This window comes from Antechinus flavipes, chromosome 2 (assembly GCF_016432865.1).
Source record: "Antechinus flavipes isolate AdamAnt ecotype Samford, QLD, Australia chromosome 2, AdamAnt_v2, whole genome shotgun sequence".
NCBI lineage: Eukaryota > Metazoa > Chordata > Mammalia > Dasyuromorphia > Dasyuridae > Antechinus > Antechinus flavipes.
Window position 1 is genome coordinate 23,978,967 of NC_067399.1, and position 25,246 is coordinate 24,004,212.

At 45.0% G+C, this 25,246-nt stretch overlaps 1 protein-coding gene across 1 annotated transcript; it reads left to right on the forward strand.

Annotated features, from left to right (window-relative positions):
* Positions 1 to 16,245: 16,245 nt before the first annotated feature.
* Positions 16,246 to 22,277, forward strand: AP5S1 (adaptor related protein complex 5 subunit sigma 1). The gene is made up of 3 exons (XM_051974329.1): positions 16,246 to 17,252; positions 20,394 to 20,588; positions 21,202 to 22,277. The coding sequence occupies exons 2-3, from the start codon at positions 20,413 to 20,415 to the stop codon at positions 21,626 to 21,628; spliced, it is 603 nt and encodes a 200-aa protein (XP_051830289.1). The 5' UTR covers positions 16,246 to 17,252; positions 20,394 to 20,412; the 3' UTR covers positions 21,629 to 22,277.
* The last annotated feature ends 2,969 nt before the right edge of the window (positions 22,278 to 25,246 follow it).

The window sequence follows — 25,246 nt, forward strand, 5'->3', positions numbered from 1 at the left end:
CACAAAAAAGTTAAAAGTGCGCAGCTCTCCCATGAGCTACAGATGCTAAAACAAGATAGTTTATTTCATTTTATTCTATAAGGGAACATATACACAACACATATATACACACAATACATATATTCACACATACATTTACAACAGGAACATATATACACATATCATTCCATGTCTATATAAATCCATGTGTATATTGTGTGTGTGATATATGTACATGCAGATCTACAGACATTGATCAAATGGTGAAAAAATCTACAATTTAAAATGATTTATTTATTATTTATTACTATTTTTCAACAGTTATAGTTAAAACTAATGACAACATGCAAATTCTTTTAAAAGGTGCTAATAGCATAGAATTTGAAGGTCTGCAATGCAAGTTTAACAGAGATGGTCTCTTTTGATTTGAAAGCTTTTTGGGAAAAAAAAAAGAAGCTTTTGGAAGCTTGTTCAATATACTGTAACCTATTTAACATGTAAAGGACTGCTTGCCATCTGGGGGAGGGGGTGGAGGGAGGGAGGAAAAAATCGGAACAGAAGTGAGTGCAAGGGATAATGCTGTAAAAAATTACCCTGGCATGGATTCTGTCAATAAAAAGTTATTAAGAAAAAAAAAAAAAAAAAGAAAGAGGAAAAAAAAAAAAAAAAGGAAGCTTGTTCAAAATCTTCCAAAGGCTGGGATCGTATGGTTGTAGAACTGATGCTAGGATTACTGATTTAGAACTGGAGGGGACCTTGGAGGCCATGGAATAGGACCAGTTTTATTTAATAGAGCTGATAGCACAGGGTTGCCATAGCAATGAGGACCATTTATTTCCCCAGAGGATGGGAGCTGTTTTGATTGGTTACAGGATCCTGGATTTATGTATTTCCAGCAAAAAAATAATACTGAATGTGAATTTAGGTGATAAGTTGAATAATTACTAACCCAAAATAGTATTGAATGTGGAAAGAGCCAAGTGGGTATATGTGTGTGTTTATATGTTTATGCATGTATATATGCACATATTTACAATCACACATGCAAATTTACACATATGTGTATTTTGTATATGTGTGATATATGTACATTCAGATTTACAAATATTGATCCAAATATGTGGGGGGGGGGAGAATCAACAATTTAATGTAATTTTTCTTAGGCTAGGTCTCTCTATCTTGTCCAAGTTAGAAAGGCAACGACCCTTCATAGCCCAGCCCCTCTGCTGCAGGCTCAGGAGTTTTGACTTCATCTGGTCTAGGCTGGTTCTCCCCTCCTCAGGCAGCCTGGGGGTCCCTCCTTCCCCCCTTTCATTGGTAGCAGATTTAGCCCCCCTGTGTCTCAGAACTCCTGAGCTCAAGGATCTACCAGGGAAGCTCCAGCCTACCCTAGCAAGGATCACTAATATAGGCTACCACAACAGTACGGCGTATTTTGGTCTTGACGATATCCATCAGCACTGAGCAGTTGCTCTTAGACTCCATAGTTCTTTCTCTAGGTGTGGAGGGCATTTTCCATCTCAAGTCTGTTGAACCTGTCTACTGTTGCAAAGAGTTTAAGTCCATCAGAGCTGAAACTCACATAATCTTGCTGTTACTGGTTCTGCTAGTTCTGTTCACTTCACTTTGCATCCGTTCATATAAGTTCTTCCAGGTTTTTCTAAAACTATCTATTTGACATTTCTTTTTTTTTTTTATACTTTCTCTTTTCCCTCCTTAATAGTATTTTACTTTTCCAATTATGTGTAAAGATAGTTTTCAACATTCATTTTTATATGATTTTGAGTTCCAAATGTTTTTTCTCCTTCCCCTCCCTTACCTCTCCCTTCCCCAAGACTGCAAGCAATCTAATATAGGTTATATATGTACAATCATTTAAAACATATTTCCATGTTAGTCATTTTATGAATGAATAATCAGAATAAAAGGGAGAAAAACCACAGACAAGAAAAAGCAAACAAAAAACAGATGAAAGTAGTATGTTTTAATCCACATTCAGTCTCTATCGTTCTCTCTCTGATCATGGATGGTGTTTTCCAGCCCAATCAATTGGAATTGTTTTGGATCACTGTATTGCTGAGAAGAGCTGTCTATCATAGTTGATCATCTCATAATAATAATTGTGATGATATTGGTACATCTTTGCTTCCTCCATGATCTTACTGGGAATGCTTCTAGTTTATCTCTATCAAGAATAATGCTTGCTGATGGTTCTAGATAAATATTACTTTTTATTTTAGGGTAAGCTCCATTTATTCCTATGTTCTTTAGTATTTTCAACAGGAATGGGTATTATATTTTGCCTCAGGCTTTTTCTATATCTATTGAGATAACTATATGATTTATATTGATTTTATTATTGAGTTGGTCGATTATTCTAACAGTTTTTTTAATATTGAACTATCTCTGCGTTCCTGGTATAAATCCCACCTGGTCATAGTATACAATCCTTGTGATAGATATATTGCTTCATTCTCCTTGCTAGCATTTTATTTAAAACTTTTGTATCATTATTTATTAGGGAAATTGATCTATAATTTTTCTTTTCTGTTTTTGGTCTTTAGGGTTTAGGTATCAGCACCATATTTGTGTCATAAAAGGAATTTGGGTTCTATGTTTGGAGATCCAATTGTTCAGTGATGAAGAGAGCTATGTACATCCAGAGAAAGGCCTGTGGGAACTTGAGTGTGAACCACAACATAGCATTTCCACTCTTTCTGTTATGTATGTTTTAATTTTTGTTTTCTTTGCCAGGTTTTTTTTTTTCTTTTTAGATCGGATTTTTCTTGTTCAAGCAAGATAACTGTATAAATATGTATACATATATTGGATTTAACATATATTTTAACATATTTAACATGTGTTGGAGTACCTGCCATCTAGGGGAAGAGGTAGGGGAAAGGAGGGAAAAATTTGGAAGAAACAGTTTTGCAAAGGTCAATGCTGAAAAATTGTCCATGGATATGTTTTAAAAATAAAAAAGCTTTAATTTAAAAAAAAAAAAAAAGAAAGAAAACAAACAAACAAACAAACAAAAAATGGAATTTGGTAGGATTCCTTTTTGGCCTATTATTTACAAATGCTTTATATAGTATTATCATATTATTTTATAATATACTATTATATAGTATTGGATTAATTGTTCTTTAAATGTTTGGTAAAATTTGCTTGTGAACCACTCTGGCTCTAGAGATTTTTTTCTTAGAGAGTTCATTGATGCCTTGTTCAATTTCTTTTTCTAAGATGGAGTTATTTAAATATCTTACCCCTGTTAATCTAGTCTCCATTTCCCTTAGATTCTCAGATTTGTTGACATACAAGTGGACAAAATAGCTTCTAATAATTGCTTTGCTTTCATCTTCATTGATGATGAATTCACCCTTTTCATTTTTAATATTGTTAATTTGGTTTTCTTCTTTTAAGAAAAAATCAAATTAACCTATGGCTTCTCTATTTTGTTGTTGCTTTTCATAAAACCAGTTCCTAGTTTTATTTACCAGTTCAGTGGTTTTCTACTTTCAATTTTATTAATCTCTCCTTTGATTCTCAGGATTTCCAATTTGGTGTTTAATTGGGGATTTTTAATATTGTTGTTTTTCTTGTTGCATGCCCAATTCATTGATGTGTTTTTTTTCTCTCTATTTCATTGATGTAAGCAATTAGAGATACAAAATTTCCCTAATGTATCGCTTTGGCTATATCCCATAAATTCTGGTATGTTCTTCTCTTTAATTCTCTTTAATGATGAGTGTTTAATTCTAAACTGATATTAGCCCCAACTCTCTAACCCAATGTGACATTATTTCAGTTGGTGTGTTGGAATGAAACCAGGATTTGGAATCAGAGAATTTAAAATCCCAGCTTGGGGGCTTATGGCCTAGCTATTTATAGGGGTCCTCAAACTATGGCCCGACTGACAGGTGCGGCAGCTGAGGACGATTATCCCCCTCACTCAGGGCTATGAAGTTTCTTTATTTAAAGGCCCACAAAACAGAGTTTTTGTTTTTACTATAGTCCGGCCCTCCAACAGTCTGAGGGACAGTGAACTGGCCCCCTAGTTAAAAAGTTTGAGGACCCCTGGGCCCCATTCAGTCTTAGATCAAGGGTGGGAAGGAGAGTCAGCTAGGTCTTTTTACAGACGTGGTGGCCCAGAAAGGACAAAGCTCGCCAGATTCTAAGTAACAGAGAGAGAACTCAAGCCCAGCAGACTGTGTCCAGTGTTCCGGGCCATGCTGGGGGACTGGGTCACAGATTCCTCTTCCACAACATGGGCCGATCTCTGGGGTCTCCTCTAGGCCCAAATCCCAGGCTTAATTCCTGGAGGCTTCTATGGTGCTGAGTTCCTCTGGCTGCTGAAAGTTCTCCAGGGTTAATGATTCTCTTCCCAGGACAGCTGCCAGGGGCAGACACTCCCCCCCTTTCTCTCCTGCACTTTTGATCTCTGGGCTGGTATGTTGGGGTGGAGCTCCCCATCTGCCTGGAGACATCAGAGAAGACTTGGACCATCTGCTCTCTCTGCCTCCTAATCTGCCTCCTGCCACTCGCTCTGGCCCTGAGAGATATTGGGGAACACCCAATGTCTGGGAACCTGGGGAGAACATTCTGCCCCCACCAACCAAAATTGCTCCTATCCTCCCCATTCCCCCGGAGGAAGAGCTGACTTAACCAGGGCCTCCAAATTCCTGCAAAGACCAGGCTGGGAGATTTACACATTCTTGCAGGGGGGTGGGGTGGGGGTCATTTAAAATTAAAATGAAGAGTTCCTACAACTTTCCCTGCTCCAGGTCCCTGCTGATCCAGTCGGGCCTGGCTCTGCTGGAAGCACTGCGGAATTTAGTCTGAAGGGACTTTGGAATCCAACCCTCTGCTTCTCCAGTGGAGGAAGTGGGATCAGTCCCAGAGGCCCTTTGTCCCAGCTGGCATTTCCTTTCCCGTCGCCAGAGGGAGGATGGCAGCTTGTGGGAGAGGGGACTGCCCCTTCCAATGTCTCCGCCAGCTCCAAGAGGGCATCCCGGTGCCCGGCGGGGAGGCAGAGCTTTTCCATCTCAGCAGGAGACGAAGGTCACGCTCTTCCTCTGCAAGATCTGGGAGGTCAAGTGACTTAGGAGTTGGGATTTGAGTCTTCCTGACCCCAAAGTCCAATAAATCAGGCTACCCACAGCACCTACTGGGCTCTGCTGGAGGAAGAAGAAAGGAGAGGAAAGGGAATCCTTGTTTTCACAGAGATAAGTCAGGAGCTAAGCCGCCTTGAAGTCCCCTGGATTGCAGAGATTAGAGTTAAGGCTAGACTAGGGGTTTATCTCGGATTTAGGAGCCTAATTCCAGCTGTAAACTCCTGGAGGGCAGGAATGGCCATATTTGTGCTTCTGTATGGGGCACATCTCAGGCACTCGAGGCATGGTTCGGACTGATTCCTCCACAGGCCCGTGGCACAGGTCGGGGCGGTGAGAGTGGCCACGTCCAAATTCTAGCTGAGACCCTGCTCAGGCCCTGTGGGCACGTGAGGTTCGGGCATTTCCCAGAGTTCTTACCTAACTCTAGGGGAGCTTTCTGTCATTAGAATTTGCAATTACAGGGAATCATTCCCCCCATTCCCTTAAGATTTTATCTCTTTGCCTTGTTATCAGGAGCACAAGGAGTTTACTCAATCAGGCCTAGGAGAGTCCGAACTTCTGGCTGGGGTCACTCCATCTACTTGACCCGGTTCCCACTTTCCTTCTGGGGGACGCCCATAAACATTCAGAAAGCGCCTACTCTGCGCCAGGCATTATGGGGATAAAGGCACAGAGACCAAGTCCCATCTGCTGGGAGATGCATATGCAAACAACTCTGAGGGCACAAGATAGAGGCAGGGATCATGGGAGAGAATCCACGAGGGAGGGCACTAAGGGGAAGGCAGACTGAGAAAGTGTGAAGGAAGCCAGGAGGTAGAGGAGGAGAGCACTCAAGGCTGGGGATCACCTCGAGGTGGGACCACCCCGCCGCCTTACTTCTATTAAAAATTGATTTGTTATTACTATTGGAGGAGATGAGTGACTTGCCCAAGATCCTCAGGTAGTAAATATCAAGTTTCTGAGGCTGAATTTGAATTCAGGTGCTTCTGACTCGGTGCCCCCTTTCTCCTCCCTTTTTCAGGTTATACTGCTCTCTCCCTGGGTGGATTTCCTTGCAGCCAATAACCTACTATGTGATTGTTTACGCTGGCACTTACCTTATAAACCTAACATCTGGATGCACAGAGTCAACAGTGTTTATAGTTTGTCCATGGCTATGATAATATGTCTTTATTATAAAAATATACATATTGTTATTTATTATAATAAACAATATGATTTATAATATATAATAGAATAGAAATTATATATAATTATAATACAGATAATAAGCCGCTTTATGAAGCAGCTAAGGGGCTCATTGATGAGAGAAAACAAATTAAAGTTTGTTTTAGTAAAAGCTTTGTGACCCTGGACAAGGCATATAACCTCTCTCAGCCTCCTTCTCTAGATCTGTAAAATGGGATAATACTAGCACCTAACCTCAGGGTTTAACATAAGTAAAGCACTCGGCAAATCTCACCTCTAGAAACCCTTCTGGGAATCCCACTTAGCAAACACCCATCTAGCTTTTGTTTGAAAATCTCCTGGGAGGGCTTTGAAGTCCCAGAACCTGAGTTTGGATCTCATCTCGGAGGCTCTGGACAAGATATGCAACATCCCCTGGGCCTCAGGTTCCTTATCTCCACTGGATTGGATGATTTGGGCGGTTTCTTCGGCCTCTAAACCTATGATCCTGGGATTCCATGACCCCTCCCTCGGGAGGCAATTCATTCCACTTGAGTTAAGAAGTTTTTTGTCTTTGTTGTTTTTTGTAAATCAAGACTGTACAATTTCTACCTTTGGTTCCTTATCTAATTACTCTCTTATAATCTTTCAAGAGAGCTCTCATCCTCTCCCCGTTTGTTGTGGGGAGATAAATTGAAGATTGAATTTAGGCTTGAACCTGCCCTGAAGACTGATCACGAGGACCTAGTTGTGGCTCCGGGTAACAAATGGGTGCTCTGCTGGTTAGCAGACCCGGGAGACCAGAAGCCCTGCGTCCATAGCCCAGCTCTGCTATATACCAGTCGTGACCCGGTATAAGGCCCTGGCCCTGACTCTCCTCATCTGTACAATGGGGATAAGGCTCCTGTTAAAGAGATGGGAGCTGTTGTTAATGGAAGCACCAGGGAGTGTCTGGGGGGACTTGGTCCCAGGTTAAGCATCCTTTGGCTCAATGCGGGAGCTCCCCCTGGTGGCCGGAGACAGAGCTTCCTCACTGCCCACCTCCACCCTGAAGTCCCCTTTTTGAGGTCTAAAAACATGAGAACAGTTGTACACTTCCGGGCTTCCCCCCAACTTGAAGAGCTTGTATCGCCCCTTCCCCAGACCTCCCCTCCTTATCTTCAGGGGCCTCCTCCTCCTCCTCCTCCTCCTCCTCCTCCTCCTCCTCCTCCTCCTCCTCCTCGGGGCAGCTTTCCTCGGATGCCCCCTCCCAGATCCCTTCATTCTTCTCCCTCATTCAGGGACATCTGCTTATCTGTGCAGGCTTTATAGCCTTCCGAAGAATTGGAGTTCTGTCCGGGCTGAGACTTCTTCTATCCACAGAACCTTTCCAGGGGAAAGCACTTAACACCATCAGCTTAGGCTCTTTGTTGTCCCTGTTGCTGTTTAAGCCACAGTGACTCCTTCTTGAAAAGATCTCACAGGTGAGATAGTCCAACTTTTGCATTTTGCAGCCATGGAAGCTAAGGTCTAGAGCTTGAGACTGTTGGAGATTACCCAGATTAATAAGGCCCGCCAAGATTTAAACCCAAGGAGACGACTTTGGCCGGGATGCTTTCAGTGGCTCCTGCTTTAAGTAGGAGAAAACTTTTTTGATCCAGAATGAACGGGCCTGTCTACCTCAAGGGAATCAAAATCATTGTGTGCCAGGCTGAGCTTTGCCTGAAACTATTGGAATAAAAGAGGGGCCTTTCTTAGAATAGGGGGAGAAAATCCAAGTGTTTGGATGGGAGAGGATGGAGAAAGGATGGAGCTTTGGAAAGGCAAGGCAAGTCAACAAGAACGTATTCCTATATCTTTTTTTTTTTTTAAATAATTCATTTTTGCTGAGGTAATTGGAGTTAAGTGACTTGCCCAGGGTCACACAGCCAGGAAGTGTTAAGTAGCTGAGGTTAGATTTGAACTCAGATCCTCCAGACTTCAGGATTGGTGCTCTATGCACTACGCCACCCAGCTGTCCCAACAAGAATTTATTAAGCATTTACCTTCTGTGGGACTGTGCTAAACACCAGGGATATAAAGAAAGGCAAAAAACGATCCCTGCCTTTAAGGAGCAGCCAGTCTAGAGGCAGACACAACATGGAAACAACTACACACAAATAAATATGTATTATGTAAAACACATGCGTAGATGGCTATATAATGTATATTTTAGAAAGCACTATATATATATATATATATATGATTGACACAAGACAAACTGAACATAATCACAGAGGAGGGCTTTAGTGTCAGGTCTCACCACGTCCCAGATGGCTACTGGCTTGATCTCTGCCATTGTCTCTAGAAACTCATCTTCCTGTGAGGTAAAATGAACTCTAAAATTCACAGGTCTCAGGACGCTATCTTTAGGGTCCTTCCCTCTCTGTGGTTGGAGAGAGTGGGGGGTGGACATCGGAGAGCTCCCCCTGACCCTTTATTTAGGGAGGAGGTCCAGGGCCGACACCCCACCAGTTCCCACCTGGCTGCAGAACTTTCTTATGCCCTTTGGTGGGCAACCTTCCCTTCCTACCCTCCCCCCTCCCCCCTTTTCAGCTTCTTTTTACAGGTTGTCTTCCCCTTTTAGTGGATGAGTTAGTTCCTCGTGGGCAGGGACTGGATTTCTTGGCAGTGTCAGTGCCTGGCACAGAGAAGGTGCCTAATCGATGCTTATTAGTCAGTCAATAACTGACTAATAATCAATAACAACAATCGACTAACTTTAAGGGAATCTGAGAATTTTAGGTAGAATTTTAACTAAGACTTGAAGTAACCTTTGGAAACAGGAAACAGAAGAGGAAGGAGATTTTTTATTATTATTTATTATTATATATTTGTTATTATTATTGCTTGTCCTTCTTTCTCAAAGAGCACCAGGACATCAGGGAGTGAATGGGACTGAGGCGAGGGCTGTGCAAAGTGAGCTGTCTCAGTTCTCCTCATCTGGGCCCAGTGGCTGGATGTAGATCAGGACACTGGGAGAAGGGCCTGGATGCAGTAGGAGACCTCAGCCTTTTTAAGCCAAGTTCTTCCCCAGGTCTCAGTTTGTCTGCGATTAAGACTGGGCAGAGAATGGCCTGTTTCACCTAGACTGAAAAATATTCAGTCTGGGAAGGGAAGATTCTCCGGGTTTCTGGCCAAAACAGAAATGGCTGCTTACACTCATTGTGAACCGTCAGAGTCCAAACAATGACCAAATAAGCAGGAAGAGAGTTCTAGACGTGGCAGCCAGCCAGCGAAAATCCTCAGGGTTGGGAGACGGAGTGTCTTGTTTGGGAAACAGCCAGCGTATGGCTTCCCAGGGGTTCTGGAGGCGAATGAGATGTAAGAAAATTGGGAAGGTGGGAAGGATGCAGGCCTTTAAAAGCCACATAGGATTTTCTAGTTGATCTTAGGGATAATAAGAAGCTATAGGAGGTTATGACATAGAAGGGGACACGGTCAGGGCTGGACTTTACAAAGACCATTTTGGCTGCTGGGACACGATGGATGGAAGTGGGGAGAGACTTGAAGGAGGGAGAGCAACGGGCGAGCTATTGTAACAGTCCAGGATTGAGATGCTGAGGGCCTGGGTGGAGATGATGGATGTCAGAGGAGGGGGGCGGGATTGACTAGGGATGCTATGAAGGTAGAACAGATTGCGTATCCTGGTGAGAGAGATTTGAATCCAGGATGCTGCCTGGTTTTGTGAGAACTGGTACCTGGGAGGGTGGTGGAACCCTGATAGTAATAAAGGAATTGGGAAGAGGGGAGGGCTGGAGGGAAAGATATTCAGTCTTGGTTAACTTGAGTTTCAGATATAGGTCAAACTATCCAATAGGCACAGGAAGTGCTGTCAAGGAAATGGGAGATATTTAGGAAGGTCATTGATTCTTTTTAATTTTATTGATTTTTTGGGTTACATTTTAAGTTTCAAACTGTGTCCCTCCCTACTTCACACTAGTGAAAGCCACCATTTCACACACACACACACACACACACACACACACACACACACACACACACACGTATATATGTATGTACATGTAAAACCATACCTGATATACTTCTATTTATCGGTTCTTTCTCAGGAAGGATAGCATCTTCCTTCATGGGTCCTTTGTAGTTGATGTGAGTATTCATAATACTCAGAATGACTTGTCACTGTACATAACATTTCCTTTGGTTCTGCTCATTTCATTCTACAATATTTCGTGCAAGTTTTTCTAGGTTTTTCTAAAATAAAACTGCTCAATGACCAGCAGAATGATTACAGAGAGGCCTGGAGAGACTTATATGAACTGATGCTGAGTGAAATGAGCAGAACCAGGATTTCATTATATACCTCAACAAGGATACTGTATGAGGATGTATTCTGATGGAAGTGGATCTCTTCGACAAAGAGAAGATTTAATTCAGTTCCAGTTGATCAATGATGGACAGAATCAGCTATACCCAGAGAAGGAACACTGGGAAATGAATGTGGACTACTTGGATTTTTGTTTTTCTTCCCGGGTTATTTATACCTTCTGAATCCAATTCTCCCTGTACAACAAGAGAACTGTTCAGTTCTGCACACATATATTGTATCTAGGATATACTGTGACATATTTAACATGTATAGGACTGCTTGCCATGTGGGGGAGGGGGTGGAGGGAGAGAGGGGAAAAGTCAGAACAGAAATGAGTGCAAGGGATAATGTTGTAAAAAATTACCCTGGCGTGGGTTCTGTCCATAAAAAAATATAATTAAAAAAAAAAATAAAGTTAAAAAAAAAATCAAACTGCTCCTCATTTCTTATAGCACAGTAGTATTCCATCACAATCCATATACTGCAACTTGTTTAGCCATTTCCTAATTGATGAGTATCCCCTCAATTTCCAGATTTTGTCACTACAAAGAGAGTTCTGTCAATATTTTAGAACATGAAAATTCGTTTCTTTTTTCCCCTAAGAAACACTACACATACACACACACACACACTATATATGTGTGTGTGTATATATACTATATATATGTATGTACATATATATGTTTCATACTATAGTATGATATACTATATAATAATATAAAGAGTTTTATAACTATTTGGGTATAATCCCAGATTGCTCTCCAGAGAGGTTGAATTAGTTCACAATTCCATCAAGAATGAATTAATGTCCCAGTTTTTCTATATCCCCTCACACATTTGTTATTTTCTCCTTTTATCATTTTAACCAATCTGATAGGGATGAGGGAGTCATTGATTTTATATAGTTTCACAGAGGATACAAGGAAATTTGTATTTCCCCAATACCTGCATATTCACAAACATTATAATATAATCTGCTATTTTGGGAATATTTTGGGAAATATTTCCCAGTAAACTGAATTTTGCCTCAGAACTGGCTTAAGTAGAGATATATACAAATGTAAGATTTAGCAGAGAATCCAATTTCTCCCAATATGATAGGACTTTTCCTCATTAAAGGTTTAAGGTGATTGTGATTTAACACAGAACTTTTCACCTAAAATTAAATTTGAATTGCCTAAGGTGGAAAAAAGAGAGAGCCAAGGGGATCTAAGCAGGATATTTCATTGCTCCCCAGGCTCAAAATGAGCTCATTATTTGCAAGTTCCTAATGGATTATCAGCCTAATTTTCATTTCCATCTTCTCTAATTAACCCCCAGTCTCTTTGTAATTGAGGCAATAATTTTGGTGACCAGACAGCAAATTATATTATAGTATCTAGGAATAGACGGGCATTGGGAAGGGACATGGGAAAGAGCTGCTCTTTTCTTGAGACTTCCCTCCATGACATTCCATCTGAGAACAAAAGATTCTCCTTAAGGGTTGTTTTTTGTTGTTGTTGTTTTAATTATTTTGTTTGGCACAGTTTGGACATTCCATGGCTTCCTGTGTGTTCCACTCTCAGGAGTACAGATTCTTAGATCTCTCCACTCCAATTTTCTTCCTTCTGAGATAGCTTCTGCCTCTTAAACAAATTACTTAGGGTATGATCCAGTGTCTGCCAAAGTGGCTTTGGTTGATTCTGGGTGGTATACAGGTCCTGTTTATATTCTGTTGCTTTTGTTTGAGTCAGTCAGAAGGTCTTTTTTCCTAATTTAATCATCAGGGTCAAATGGCATGATTTTAACTATTCTTACACCAGATCTCGAGGCTCCTAAACCAGAGCTTTTTTTCCCTTGAAGAAAACTGCTTCTTCTTGTATTAAATTGAATCAAGGGTTATCTGATTTTTTTTTTTACTTTTATTTTATTTAATAATAACTTTGTATTGACAGAATCCATGCCAGGATAATATTTACACGACATTATCCCTTGCAGTCACTTATGTTTCGTTTTTTCCCCTCCCTCCCTCCTCCCCCCCCCAGGATGGCAAGCAGTCCTATATATGTTAAATATATTGCAGTATATCCTAGATACAATACATATTTGCAGAACCGAACAGTTCTCCCGCTGCACAGGGAGAATTGGATTCAGAAGGTAAAAATAACTCGGGAAGAAAATCAAAAATGCAAATAGTTCACATTCATTTCCCAGTATTCCTTCTTTGGGTGTAGCTGTTTCTGTCCATCATTTCTCCAATGAAACTCAGTTAAGTCTCTCTGTCAGAGAAATCCACTTCCATCAGAATACATCCTCATACAATATCGTTGTCGAAGTGTATAATGATCTCCTGGTTCTGGTCATCTCACTTAGCATCAGTCCATGTAGGTCTCTCCAAGCCTCTCTGTATTCATCCTGCTGGTCATTCCTTACAGAGCAATAATATTCCATAACATTCATATACCACAATTTACCCAGCCATTCTCCAATTGATGGGCATCCATTCATTTTCCAGTTTCTAGCCACTACAAACAGGGCTGCTACAAACATTTTGGCACATACAGGTCCCCTTCCCTTTTTTAGTATCTCTTTGGGGTATAAGCCCAATAGAAACACTGCTGGATCAAAGGGTATGCACAGTTTGATAACTTTTTGGGCATAATTCCAGATCGCTCTCCAGAATGGCTGGATTCGTCCACAACTCAGTGTCCCCGTTTTCCCGCATCCCCTCCAACATTCATCATTATTTTTTCCTGTCATCTTAGCCAATCTGACAGGTGTGTAGTGATATCTCAGAGTTGTCTTAATTTGCATTTCTCTGATCAATAGTGATTTGGAACACTCTTTCATGTGAGTGGTAATAGTTTCAATTTCTTCATCTGAAAATTGTCTGTTCATATAAGGGTTATCTGATTTTTGAGAATATAGAGATCATGTCATATTATAAATTAGCATGAATTCAGTAAATTGAAATCAGTAAATGAACTGATATTTTACTAGCTAATATATATTTGGAGGGGGAAAAAATCTAATATCCGTGTAGGGGACAAAATATTTATTAAACCACTAGAAGGTGTGTTTGTCCAGTTCCAATTGTTCAGTATGAAGAGCGTCATCTACACCCAGAGAAAGGACTATGGGAAATGAATGTGGACCACAGCATAGCATTTCCATGCTTTCTGTTATTGTTTGTTTGCATTTTTGTTTTCCTTCTCAGGTTTTTCTTCTTTCTTTCTAGATCTGATTTTTCTTGTGCAACAAGATAACTGTATAAATATGTATACATATGTTGGATTTAATATATATTTTAACATATTTAACATGTATTGGACTACCTACCATCTAGGGGAGGGGATGGGGAGAAGGAGGGGAAAATTTGAAACAGAAGGTTTTGCAAGGGTCAATGTTGAAAAATTACCCTTGCATATGTTTTGTAAATAAAAAGCTATAATAATAATAATAATAATAATAATAATAATAAAGGTGTGTTTATTTGAGCAACAAGCTAAGATGACTGGGCCTGTTTTACAAGCTAACAAAACCGCATGTCTAAACTAAAGGAAGTTTCCATATTGTAAATGCTGTTTAGTTCTGATCTTTGCATGTAAGGGTACAGAAAATCTAAATGGATCCAGAAACCCCTTCCAAAGACTTTCAGCTAATTTGTGTAATGAAGACAGCACAGGCCCCAGAATCAGGAAAACATTCAAATCCAGCCTCTTTGTGCAGACACTTTGCACATCTTGTAAGAAATCTTGTAAGACTTTAGCTGAGACATGAAGAAAGCCAAGGAAGCCAGGAGGAGATGTAGAGGCTGACTCAGTCTTCTCCCTTGTTTTTCATGACCCCGTTTGGGATTTTTCTTGTGGGTTGTTGTTCCCTTCTCTAGGCTGATTTACAGATGAGGAAACTGAGGCAAACAGGTTTAAATGACTTTTCCAAGGTCACACAGCCAGTGAGTGAGTGAGGCCAGATTTGAACTCAGATGAATCTTCCAGTTTCTAGTCCAATGCACTATCTACTAAGCTATCTAGCTGCTCCAGTTCTGTTCAATATTTTTGATTAATGACTCAGATCAAAGCACAAAGATCATGATGATCAGATTTTCAAGTTGATAATAATAGCTATTCTCTGTCTAGCACTCTAAGCTAGCATTCTAGCACCCATTTGATCAAAAAGATGAGACAATAGCTAATATGTTAGCTAACAGAATCTCAGCAGGCTGGAACAATGGGCTAAATCCAGTGAGAAGAAATTTAGGAAGGTTCTTAAATTTCTGAAGTTCTGTGTTTAAAAAAAAAATCAAGTACAGAAGACTATTGTAGTCCTATAAAAATGCTATCAATCACTATTTTTTTATTTTTATTATTCCTATTTTATTTTATTTTTTTAATAGCTTTTTATTTACAAGTTATATGCATGAGTAATTTTACAGCATTGACAATTGCCAAACTTTTTGTTCCAATTTTTCCCCTCCTCCCCACCCCCTCCCCCAGATGGCAAATAGTCCAATACATGTTAAATATGTTAAAGTATATGTCAAATACAATATATGTGTACATATTTATACAGTTATCTTGTTGCACAAGAAAAATTGGATTTAGAAAGAAGGTAAAAATAACCTGGGAAAAAAAAACAAAAAAGCAAACAAACAACAACACAAAGAGTGGAAATGCTATGTCGTGGTCCACACTCATCTCCCAGTGTTCTTTTGCTGGGTGTAGCCGGTTCTGTTCATCACTGATCAATTGGAACTGATTTGGATCCTCTCATTGCTGAAGATGGCCACATCCATCAGAACTGATCATCATAGTATTGTTGTTGAAGTGTATAAGGATCTCCTGGTCCTGCTCATTTCACTCAGCATCAGTTCATGTAAAATTCTCTAAGCTTCTCTGAAACCATCCTCCCGACTATTTCTTATAGAACAATAATGTTCTGTATCATTCATATACCATAACTTAGCCATTCTCCCACTGATGGGCACCCACTCTGTTTCCAGTTGCCTGCCACAAACATTTTTGCACATGTGGGTCCCTTTCCCTTCCTTAATATCTCCAAAGAGATTTTTTTTTTAAAGGAAGAGGACTTATTGTAGAAGAATATTTATAGCAGTTCTTTTTGTGGTACAGAAAAGAATTGGAAAACTCAGAGGATGTCTATCGATTAGAGAATGATTAAACAAGTTGTGTGCGGTATGTAATTGGAATGAAATTTGTTGTTGACTTGTCTCAATTGTGTCTCCATCTTTCTGACTCCTTTTCTTGGCAAAGGTGCTGGAGCGGTTTGCCTTTTCCTTCTCCAGCCTGTTTTACAGATGAGCGAACTGAGGAGCAAACGGGGTTAGGTGACTTACTCAAACATAATGTGTTTGGATTGGACTCACAAAGAGGAGTCTTTCTAGTTCCAGCCTGATGCTCCCTCCACTGCACTACCCAGCGATGGACACTCAGTGGCAGAGAATTCAGAAACACTTGGAAAGGCTCACAGGAGTGAAGCAAAATGAAGTGAGCGAACCACTGTATACAGTCACGTGATCCTCTAGTCTCAGCAATAGTGATCTAGTTCAATTCCAAAGGACTCTTGAAGAAAAATGCGATCTGCCTCCAGAAAAAGAACCGATAAAGGCTGAATATAGATCACAGCGGAGTATTTTTCTACTGTTTTTTATTGTGTTTTCTGGGGGGGAGAGAAGGGCAAAGAATGTGGGGATTTTTTTCCCCCCACAACAGGACTAATAAGGGATTATACTTTGCAAACCTAGGTTATCAAATAATTCACCTGCCACTGCCTAAAATCTCAGGGAGGGCAGAAGGAAAGGAAGGGAGTGAATGTGGAACTTACAATTTAAAAAAAAAAAATCATTGTTTTTACATGTAATTGGAAATAAATACTATTTTTTAAAAAAAGGATAATAAATATTGCCATATCATAAAAGATTCAGTTAACTCCAGCACACATGGACTGCGCCTAATTCGGGCCAAGAAAGAGCCCCTGCCTTCATTGTTGATCGATGGTGGAACAAGACGGGCAGAAATCATTGCATTTGGAGGAGGAGCCTAACGGGAGACCCCGACACGTGCAGCGAGGTCCCCCTGGGCCTTTTCCCCGGAAGGGACCTTCCTTCCCAGTGCTGGAGGCCAAGGCTTCCATTGTACAACCCAGCTGAGACCTGGAGAAGCGTGGTGACGGAGGGAGGGAGGGACGGGATGGAGTCGAGGTTCTCAGGTTAGGGACAGGGCAGGAGCGCTTGGGGCCGGAGCCTCCCAAGAGCCGCTCGGGGTTTGCGGAGTAACGTGGAGGACTGGAGTTTGTGTTGTGATCCTACGGGTATCAGAGCCAAGGCAGGATCGGGAGCAGGAATCATGCCTTTGTAAAATTATTTCCTGGTGAAACTGGAAGGACATGAGCAACACCCCGAGACCCAGTTTCCCAACCCCGAGGTCCCACTCTAACTTCCTCCCCTCCAGGCTTTGCAGCCCTGCCCCCACTTTCCAGGCAAAGTCCTTTTAAAAGTCCTCTCCCGACTCGCCCCGTGTCGCCGTGCGTAGTGCGCGCTCGTGCTCGAGGCCGACAATGTGGCGCGCACGCGCTGACGTAAGCATCCTCCATTGAGTCCTGGCACCGCTGCGTCAGGGTTTTGCACCACGAAGCTGCCCGGCCCGGTAAGAGGGGGACGGGAGGCAGGGTCTCTCTTGGACGGCGCCGGGGACCGGGGGGGGAGAGGGAGGAGGGGGGCGATCTGGCGAGGAGGGGGATGGGTGAAGGGGAGATACCTCTCTGTGCTTGCCCGGTTGTAGGAGGGACCACAATAACCAGGATGCACTTTGAGGCCGAAGAGCGCATGTGCGGAAGTGACGTTAGCGATTCGAGTCCTCCAGCCAGTGATCTGCAAGGCAGGGGAGGGCGGAGCTAGAGAGTCGGGGTGATCATCTGACCCCGGAAGCCTCTCATCGGGTCATCCTAGCCATCCCTCTGCTATCAGTCAAAACTGTAGGATTGTATAATCAAGAGAGTTAGAAGGGAGGTATATCGGAGGCCTGTCATTTTATAAATAAAGAACTGAGGCCCAGCAAAGTGAAAGGGGTACGTGGGTAGAACGTGATAGAATATGAATTCGAACTCAGGACCTGGGGTTCCAAAGTTAGATCCTGTACCTCTGGCTTTGCAGGAGGAGGAGTCCGCCACCCGCAAGGGCAGTTTATCGCCCCGAAACTCCCTGGCACCGAGTAAACAAGTAATACTAAAGCTAGAAGAGCATTTCAGTTTTCCCCAGACCATCTCTTTTACCATCCCCATTGCACAGATGGGGAAGTGGAGTCAGGTGCCGTTAAGTGCCTGGACCAAGGTCCCCCAGCCCGCCGGGGCCTTTGGCGCCCCCACGACAGCCGGGCTGTGGAGGAGAGGGGACATTTATCACTTGGTCAGGAAGTGCAGGCCTTGCCCCTTATCCACATCACCGCTCAGAAAGGCCTGTCCATGCAGTACATGTACAGAGAGAGAGAGGGAGACTGCCGAGCTGCCAGTCTCCGGCCTGACTCCGAGGACCCTGCGCCTCTCCCTGGGCAGAGAGATTGGAGGTTGGCCGTTCCCCACTAAAGCTCATTTTACAGATGAGGAAATGGAGGCAGGCAGGCCCGGGTCGGGTCTCCCTGTGCCCTGGCTCCCTGTCCCCGTGGCTTGGGGGCCGTTGGTGACTACTTGGGGGAGTTCAACTTCTGCTAGTTCTGAGCACCCCAGATCGTCCTCCACATCGCCGACCGGGCCAGAGATGAAGAAATGTGCTTTCCCCCTGTGTCTGCCGCAGGGAGGGCCCCAGAATGTGGCTCGTTATCTGCCCCATAATTTGGTTTTTTCCCTTTTGTTACCCCGGAAAGTTTGCTAGCTAGGGATGGCCAGGTCTATTTGGAAGTGAATGAGATGCGATCACATCTTCATTCCCCTACTTCCCGCCAGTTTCCTTTAAGCTTGGCACATCTTATTTTTTATTTTTTCTTATTTAATTTATTTATTTTCTGGAAATGGAGACACTTATTTGGGAGAAGCTATTCCCCTGGTCCTAGGCCCTTTTTTTTTTTTCATTTTTTCCTGAGGCAACTGGGGCTAAGTGACTTGCCCAGGGTCACACAGCTAGGAAATGTTAAGTGTCTGAGACTAGATTTGAACTCAGCTCCTCCTGACTTCAGGGCTGGTGCTCTACCCACTGTACCACCTACCTGCCCCTGGCTTGGCTTATCTCAGAGCGAATGTGCCTTCCCCTCCTTTCTTTTCCCCTTATTTCCAAAAATTGGAATCAGATCCCTGTGTATGAGATATTCATCAGAGAAATTTACTGTAAAGATTCCCCTCCCCCCCATTTACACGCCCTTTCTAATTTTGGCTAAATTGGTTTTGTGGGAAACTTTTAAAGTTTTAAATAAACAAAATTGTCCATTTTACTTCTTGTGTAGTTCAAGGATTCTTTACCTGGGGTTCACAGACCTGCAGGTTCAATGGACTTAGATGGGGAAAAAATTACATCTTTTTTCCTCACCAGTTTTTGTTTCTTTTGGGATGCCATATTTCATCCATTTAGGAATTTTAAAATTGTTATCCATTTTATATATATATATCATATATATATATATTTATATATATATGATATATATATATATATACATATATATATATATATTTTTTTTTTTTTTTTTTTTTTTTTGCTGAGGCAATTGGGGTTAAGTGATTTGTCTAAGGTCACACAGCTAGGAAATGTTAAGTGTCTGAGGCCAGATTTGAACTAGGGTCCTCCTGACTCAGGGCTGGTGCTCTATCCACTGAGCCACCTAGCTGCCCCTAAAAAAATTATTCTGATCATTCCACACATTTCACCCGACAGTAGAGTTCCATGATTCCCTCCCCCCCCAAAAAAAAAGAAGTTAAGAAACCTCTATCTCTTTGAATCCTTTTTCATATATCATCCCTCTCTGTTTTCCTTCACTTGCCCCCAAATTGAGCTCTTCTAGGTAACAAATAAAGCGGTTCAGCAAAAACAGTCCCTATAGTGACTGCTCCATAATCAGACCCCTTTGCAACCAGAAAACCAACTCTCAAAGATTAGTGGGAAAGCGTGCGGTTCGCTCTGTGTCGGCTGGAACTGGTTCTTCAGTGGCTCCCAGGCTGGCTTTTGGTTCCCTTTTGAATTGACTTCCCTTGTTTCTCTGAGGAGGGAGATGAGCCACAGAGAGCATCCTTCTGCAGCCAGGGAACTCCCCCTCCCCTTCTTGGGGAAGGGGGGTGGGCCCTGCCGAGGCCTTCACAAAAGTAGGGCCTGTTCTGGCCTTCTCGCTTGCAGGGATGGAGGGCAGGGCTGATCTCAGCTTTGGAGTGACCCCAGCTCTGCCCAAGTTCTTAAGGTCCTGGGTGCAGAGCTGGAAGGGGCCTTGGAGGCCATTCTGTGCAGCCCCCTATGGAGGCCCCGACAGTCAGGTGGTAAGTGTCCGTGGTGGGATACGATTGCAGGACCTCTGATGTCCTCTGAGCTAGGTTATATTTCAGTGGGATCTACAGAATATTGGACGGTGCGAATGAGCTGTCCCAAGCGGGTTCCCCCCAGATCTTTTTCGAGTGCTTCTGGCGTGTAGTTTGGGTCCCATGAGAACTGGGCCCTAACCACTCGCTTTCCCACCGACCGGTGCGGCCGAAGGCTCTGTTAGCTCATCATGGTACACATGAGGTTGGCGTGGGCCGAGCGCACCTTCCAGGGCCTCCCGCTGCCCCCCCTCTTCTTCCTCTCTTCCCCTTCTGATTGTCCTGGCTTCCCCTTGTAGGACAGAGCTGCCGGCCACCATGGTCCACGCCTTCCTGATCCACACGCAGAGCGTCGCGGCCACGGGGGACGCTGCGTTCTGCCGAGTGCTGTACTCGAGAGTCTTTGGGTCCGAGAGGTCGCCAGATGACCCCAGGCCGCACGGTCTAGAGAGGGACAGACTGCTCAGGAAGGAGCAGCTGTTGGCGGTCGCGAGGTAAATGGAAAGCCCAGCTCAGCCCGGAGGCCTCGCCTGTGCCGCTGCGCTTTTCTGGGTCCCCCCATTTACATCAAGACCCCCTCAGCGTTGTGAGAGGAGCACTCCACGCTGATAGAGTCCTCTCGAGTTTGCTCGTCCATCCCTTGACTTCCAGGGACCCTGTAGGCATCGCTGTGCCCACTTTACAGTGGAGGCTGGAAAGCAGTCTTTGTGGGATGAGTGGACCTCTCCTGGAAGCCCGCCAGGGCAGGGCCACGGCCCCAAACTCTGAGGATCCCAGAGCTTGGCAGCCGGGCTTGGGCAGGGATGGGCCGAGGTCTCCCCCTGCTGGCCTCTCAGAGTCCAGCACAGACGGGAAGGTCCAGGCCTGTGGGCCGCTTGTTGGAGCAGAGCTGTGGCCTTCCTGTTTATTTTTGCAATGACCGCCCCCTTTTAGCTTTAAAAGAGCCCCCGGGCTCCATTTTACAAATGTGGAGACTGAGTCTCGGGTGCTCCAAGGGACTGGTTCCGAGGTAATGGGGCAGTGACGGCTCTCGGCCCAAGGTGAGGGGGGCTCGGCCTGCCCAAAGTCGGACCCCCTGCCACGGGCCTGAATTCTGTTCTCCCCCAGACAGGCAGAGTCGGCATGGAAGCTGGTGCAGCAGGCCTCGGGCCGGCCTCCCGTGGACGTCCTCCCCCAGTCCTCCGATGAGCCCATTCCCCTGCACGATGCCCCCGTGGGGGTCTTCCGCCTTCGACCCGGGGACCCTTTCCAGGAAGCCAAGGTGGCCGTGTGGCTCCGGGTCCTGTCGCTGAGCTGCGTCCTGGTCTGTGAGCCCCACGAGAACCTGCTGCTGGCGGAGAGCACGCTGCGCCTGCTCGGCCGCCTGCTCCTGGAGCACCTGAAGCTGCTGTCGTCGGGCAGCGACCTCCTGCTCCGAGGGGACCGCATCGAGCTCATCCTCGGCCACTTCCTGCCGCAGGGCCAGCTGCTCTTTCTCAATGACCAGTTTGTCCAGGGCCTGGAGAAGGAGCTGAGCGCCAGCTTGTACCGGTGAGGGCCCCGTGCCGGCGACCTCCCTTCCGGCCCTCCACGGCCCCCAGCTTCGGCACCTTCTCACTCAGGCTTCTCCACTCTGGTTCCGCCATTGGTCGCGGAGATCCCAGCCACCCAGGGCTCCCTTTCCTGGCTTGGGGCGACAAACACAGATGCTGGCAGGATGCTCAGGCCGCCTCCTGTTACAACCCAGCGTGTGGGATGGCTCGTAGGCCCTTCTGCCGTGCAGGTGCTCATGGGCCACGGGCTCCAGTCTCCCCACCGCATGCCTTGCTATGGCTCCGAATCACCCCCAGTTGTGGCTTGTGGACAGTGCAGGGTTCTGGGGTTTGAAGCTCTGGGCCATTGCTGGCTAATGTGTCCCACCTTGTGCCTCCCATGGAAGAGGTGCACTGGGATGTGGCCCCAGCTGACCTCCTGCCCCTCTTTCAGGCCGTAGACGGCTGAGGATAAAGGTCTGGTCAGGGGGAGCAGGGAGGTAGGTCGGGGCCAGAGCTTGTACCCCTTGAGTTTGTATTTGCTTGTCTTTGGTTTATACTTCTTGTGTCCATGTTCTGATCAAATGAAAGCTCCCTAAGGGCAGGATTGCATCCTGGGCACTTAGCTTAGAGCCGGCACCTCGTGGTGCTTAATAAAAGCTTATTCCTGGATTGGGCGTCCTCATGGAGAAACTGGGTGCTCCTGCCCGAATAGGATCACAGGGCCCGGATGTCATTAACCTGGTATGGGGGATGTTTATTACCCTGTTTGTCATCATCGATTCCCTTGGGGACCCTCTGGGTTTGAGTATCTTTCTGAAAAAGGGTTGCGTTCCCAGACTGACAGCCCCACAGAGCTGGGCAGACCGCTCCCATGGGTTCCTGCCTTCATTTCCCGGATGAGGGAACTGCAGCTCACAAAGATGAGTGACTTGGCCAGATCCAGAGTTGCTAACTAGCGGTGGGGTTCACCATGAGCCCCCAGCTCCCCCTCGGTTCTGGCCCCTGCGCAGCCTCCTCTCCTCAGCAGGGCCGTGCTTCCCGGCATGATCACCAGCCCCGTTTGTTGTTTGCCTCACGGCTCCCTTAAGGGGAGGAGGGAGGAATTTTAGCTTCAGGAACTGCTGAGTTGGCCGAAATGGGATTTTAGGGTAGGCTGGGCAGCCTCCCCCAGAGATCTGACCTTTAGACCAAAGGGGGAAGGACCGAATCAGGAGAAGAAAAGACCCCCAGAGTTAGAGCAGGAGGAACAAAGGGAGTTGAACAGGAAAGGGTCACTGCCAAGGACCTGGGTGCCTTGGAGCAGATGTCGACTCCAGGGTGTGTGGGCCACAAGGGCAGCCTGGGGTACCCCCTGCTTTGCTAGTAGTGCGATCTCCTGAACCTTGAAGGCCTGGGACTTCATCGGTGGGGGTGCATCATCTGTCCCTCCCCCACATCGGGGCTCTCTCTCCAGTGACCATAAGCACGGGTCTGCATGGAGCCTGTCCCAGAGGAGTGCCACCAGGTTCAGCCCAGCAAGTCCTCAGCCAGCAGAGGCCGGCCAGTGCTGAGCGCCCAGGGGCGACTCTCCAGCCTGTCGGGCTGTGCCCGCATTGGGCCTCCCCTGGCCAGCCTGGCCCTCCAAGACACGTGGGGAGAGGAGGAAGTCAGCCAGAGCCCTCTCCTCTCCCTCCCTGGATGTCCTTGGCCCTTGACAGACCCCATATGGCCACTTCTGAGGACTTTCTCAGGTGCCTGGCCTCTAGGTATTCTGATCCCAAACATCCTAAGCAGCTCATCCCTGAGGGCCGCTAGGGGCAGTGGATGGGGGGGGGATTCGGGAAGACCCGAGCCACTCCTGCTGTGTGACCTTCCAAACAACTGCCAGATCTCTCGCATGTCTCCATCTGCTCACGCAGCTACCCCTACCCCCAATTTAGTTTCTCATCCCTCATGGCCTCCTAATTGGCCGCCTTACCTCCAGCCTCCCCAACAGTCCTTTGAAAGTGATCTTCTTAAGGCATAGTGACTCCCCCTTACTTCCAGGTAGAAAAATGAATTTATCCTTTGTGTTTTAAAGCCTTTCTCACCTTGCCCTCCACTTAACCGTCCAGCTCTCCTGCTTTTGATTCCAGAGCCATTCCAGCCGCACTGGGCTGCTGGCTACTCCGGTATGTGGCCTTCCGTCCGCTTGCCTTTGTACCGGCTTTCCGTCCTTCCTCAACCTCAGAGCCTTGGTTTACATGAAACGTACAGGAAGCAGCCCTGTACCCCCTCAGACCTGAAGGCCTTTCCTCCCAAATTGCTTGGTATTGTCTTTTCCATTTCCTCTGTTCTTTCCCCTCAATAGATCTATCTTCCTCATGAGCAGAGAAGCTGCCCTTGAGTCTTTGAATCTCCAGGGATTGGCAGAATTCTGTGAGATCCTGTGAGAGACCATGCAAAGCACTTTGCAACCTTAAAGGGATGGATAAAATGCTCCCTGGTGTTAGTAGCGATCACCGATGAGTCCGTTCTCGGTTGGGAGTTGATGAGGGAACGGGGCCAGTTTGTGGAAGGCTCGTAATGGCCAGCAGAGGAGTCTGTATTCGGTCCTCACGATCGTGGATTATTGGCGTTGGTGCAGGGGAATAGCCCCTGTGCTAGAGGATATCCTTTGTCCCCTGAGGGAGGATGGCTTGATGCACAGAGACCACTTAGGAGATTTGGACAGCAGGCCACGGGAAAGGGGTCAGGGGCTAAGCTGCCATCACTTACGACCTTCCCTCTTGGTATCCAGTGTCAGAGGGCAGTGGATTAGCTGAGAGAGAGGTCGGCAGGCCACATCCTTCACTACCCGAAGTAGACCTAGGTTTGAATTACAGCTCAGGAAGACTCAAATCCAGTCACAGACACTTACTGTGTGACACTGCGCAGTTCACACTGTTGCCTCAGTTTCTTTATTTGTCAAATGAAGCAGAGAAGGAAATGTATCTTTGCCAAGGAAACCCTGGATGGGGTCACTAAAAAGCAGACATAATGACTGAACAAGGCACCTCTCTGTGATCAATAAAAGAGAAGGAAAGGGCTGAGCTCGCTGATTTCTTCTGGTTCCACCATTTTTTGATGCTCTTGGTTTATTGAAATTTGATACTCAGTGCAGCAGACAAGCCCACTGGATCCCCAGAGACGTTATTTGCCTACTAACATCCTTCTCCCTGTGCAACATCATCTCTGATTGTCTTCATATACTTCAGCCAAAACAATGTATCACGGCACAGCCCGCCAAATGTTGCCAACTCCCGACTATTCAGCAGGTATTAAAGAGATGGCAACAGTTGGTTAAAAAAAAGCCACTTCTCACTAAATTCTTGTTTTGGAAAATAGTCTTTTTTCACACGTGTCATTTATATTAAGATGTCATGGACTTATATTGTTTTTAAATGAATGTTTTAAAAAGGTAACTTTTTTTTTCTCATATAAAAAAATAAGAGTTGTGAGTTCTTGGGTATAGGTTTGAGTCCCCCGCACCCCTATTTTTATCCTATCAAGATAATTATTTTGTCAGACATTTCTATATTTGAGGGGTGAAGTCCATAACTATAACCCCCTTTAACAAAAACACTTTGGGCTCCTTGGTGATTTTTAAGAGAGTAAATATGTCCCGAGAAACAAAATGT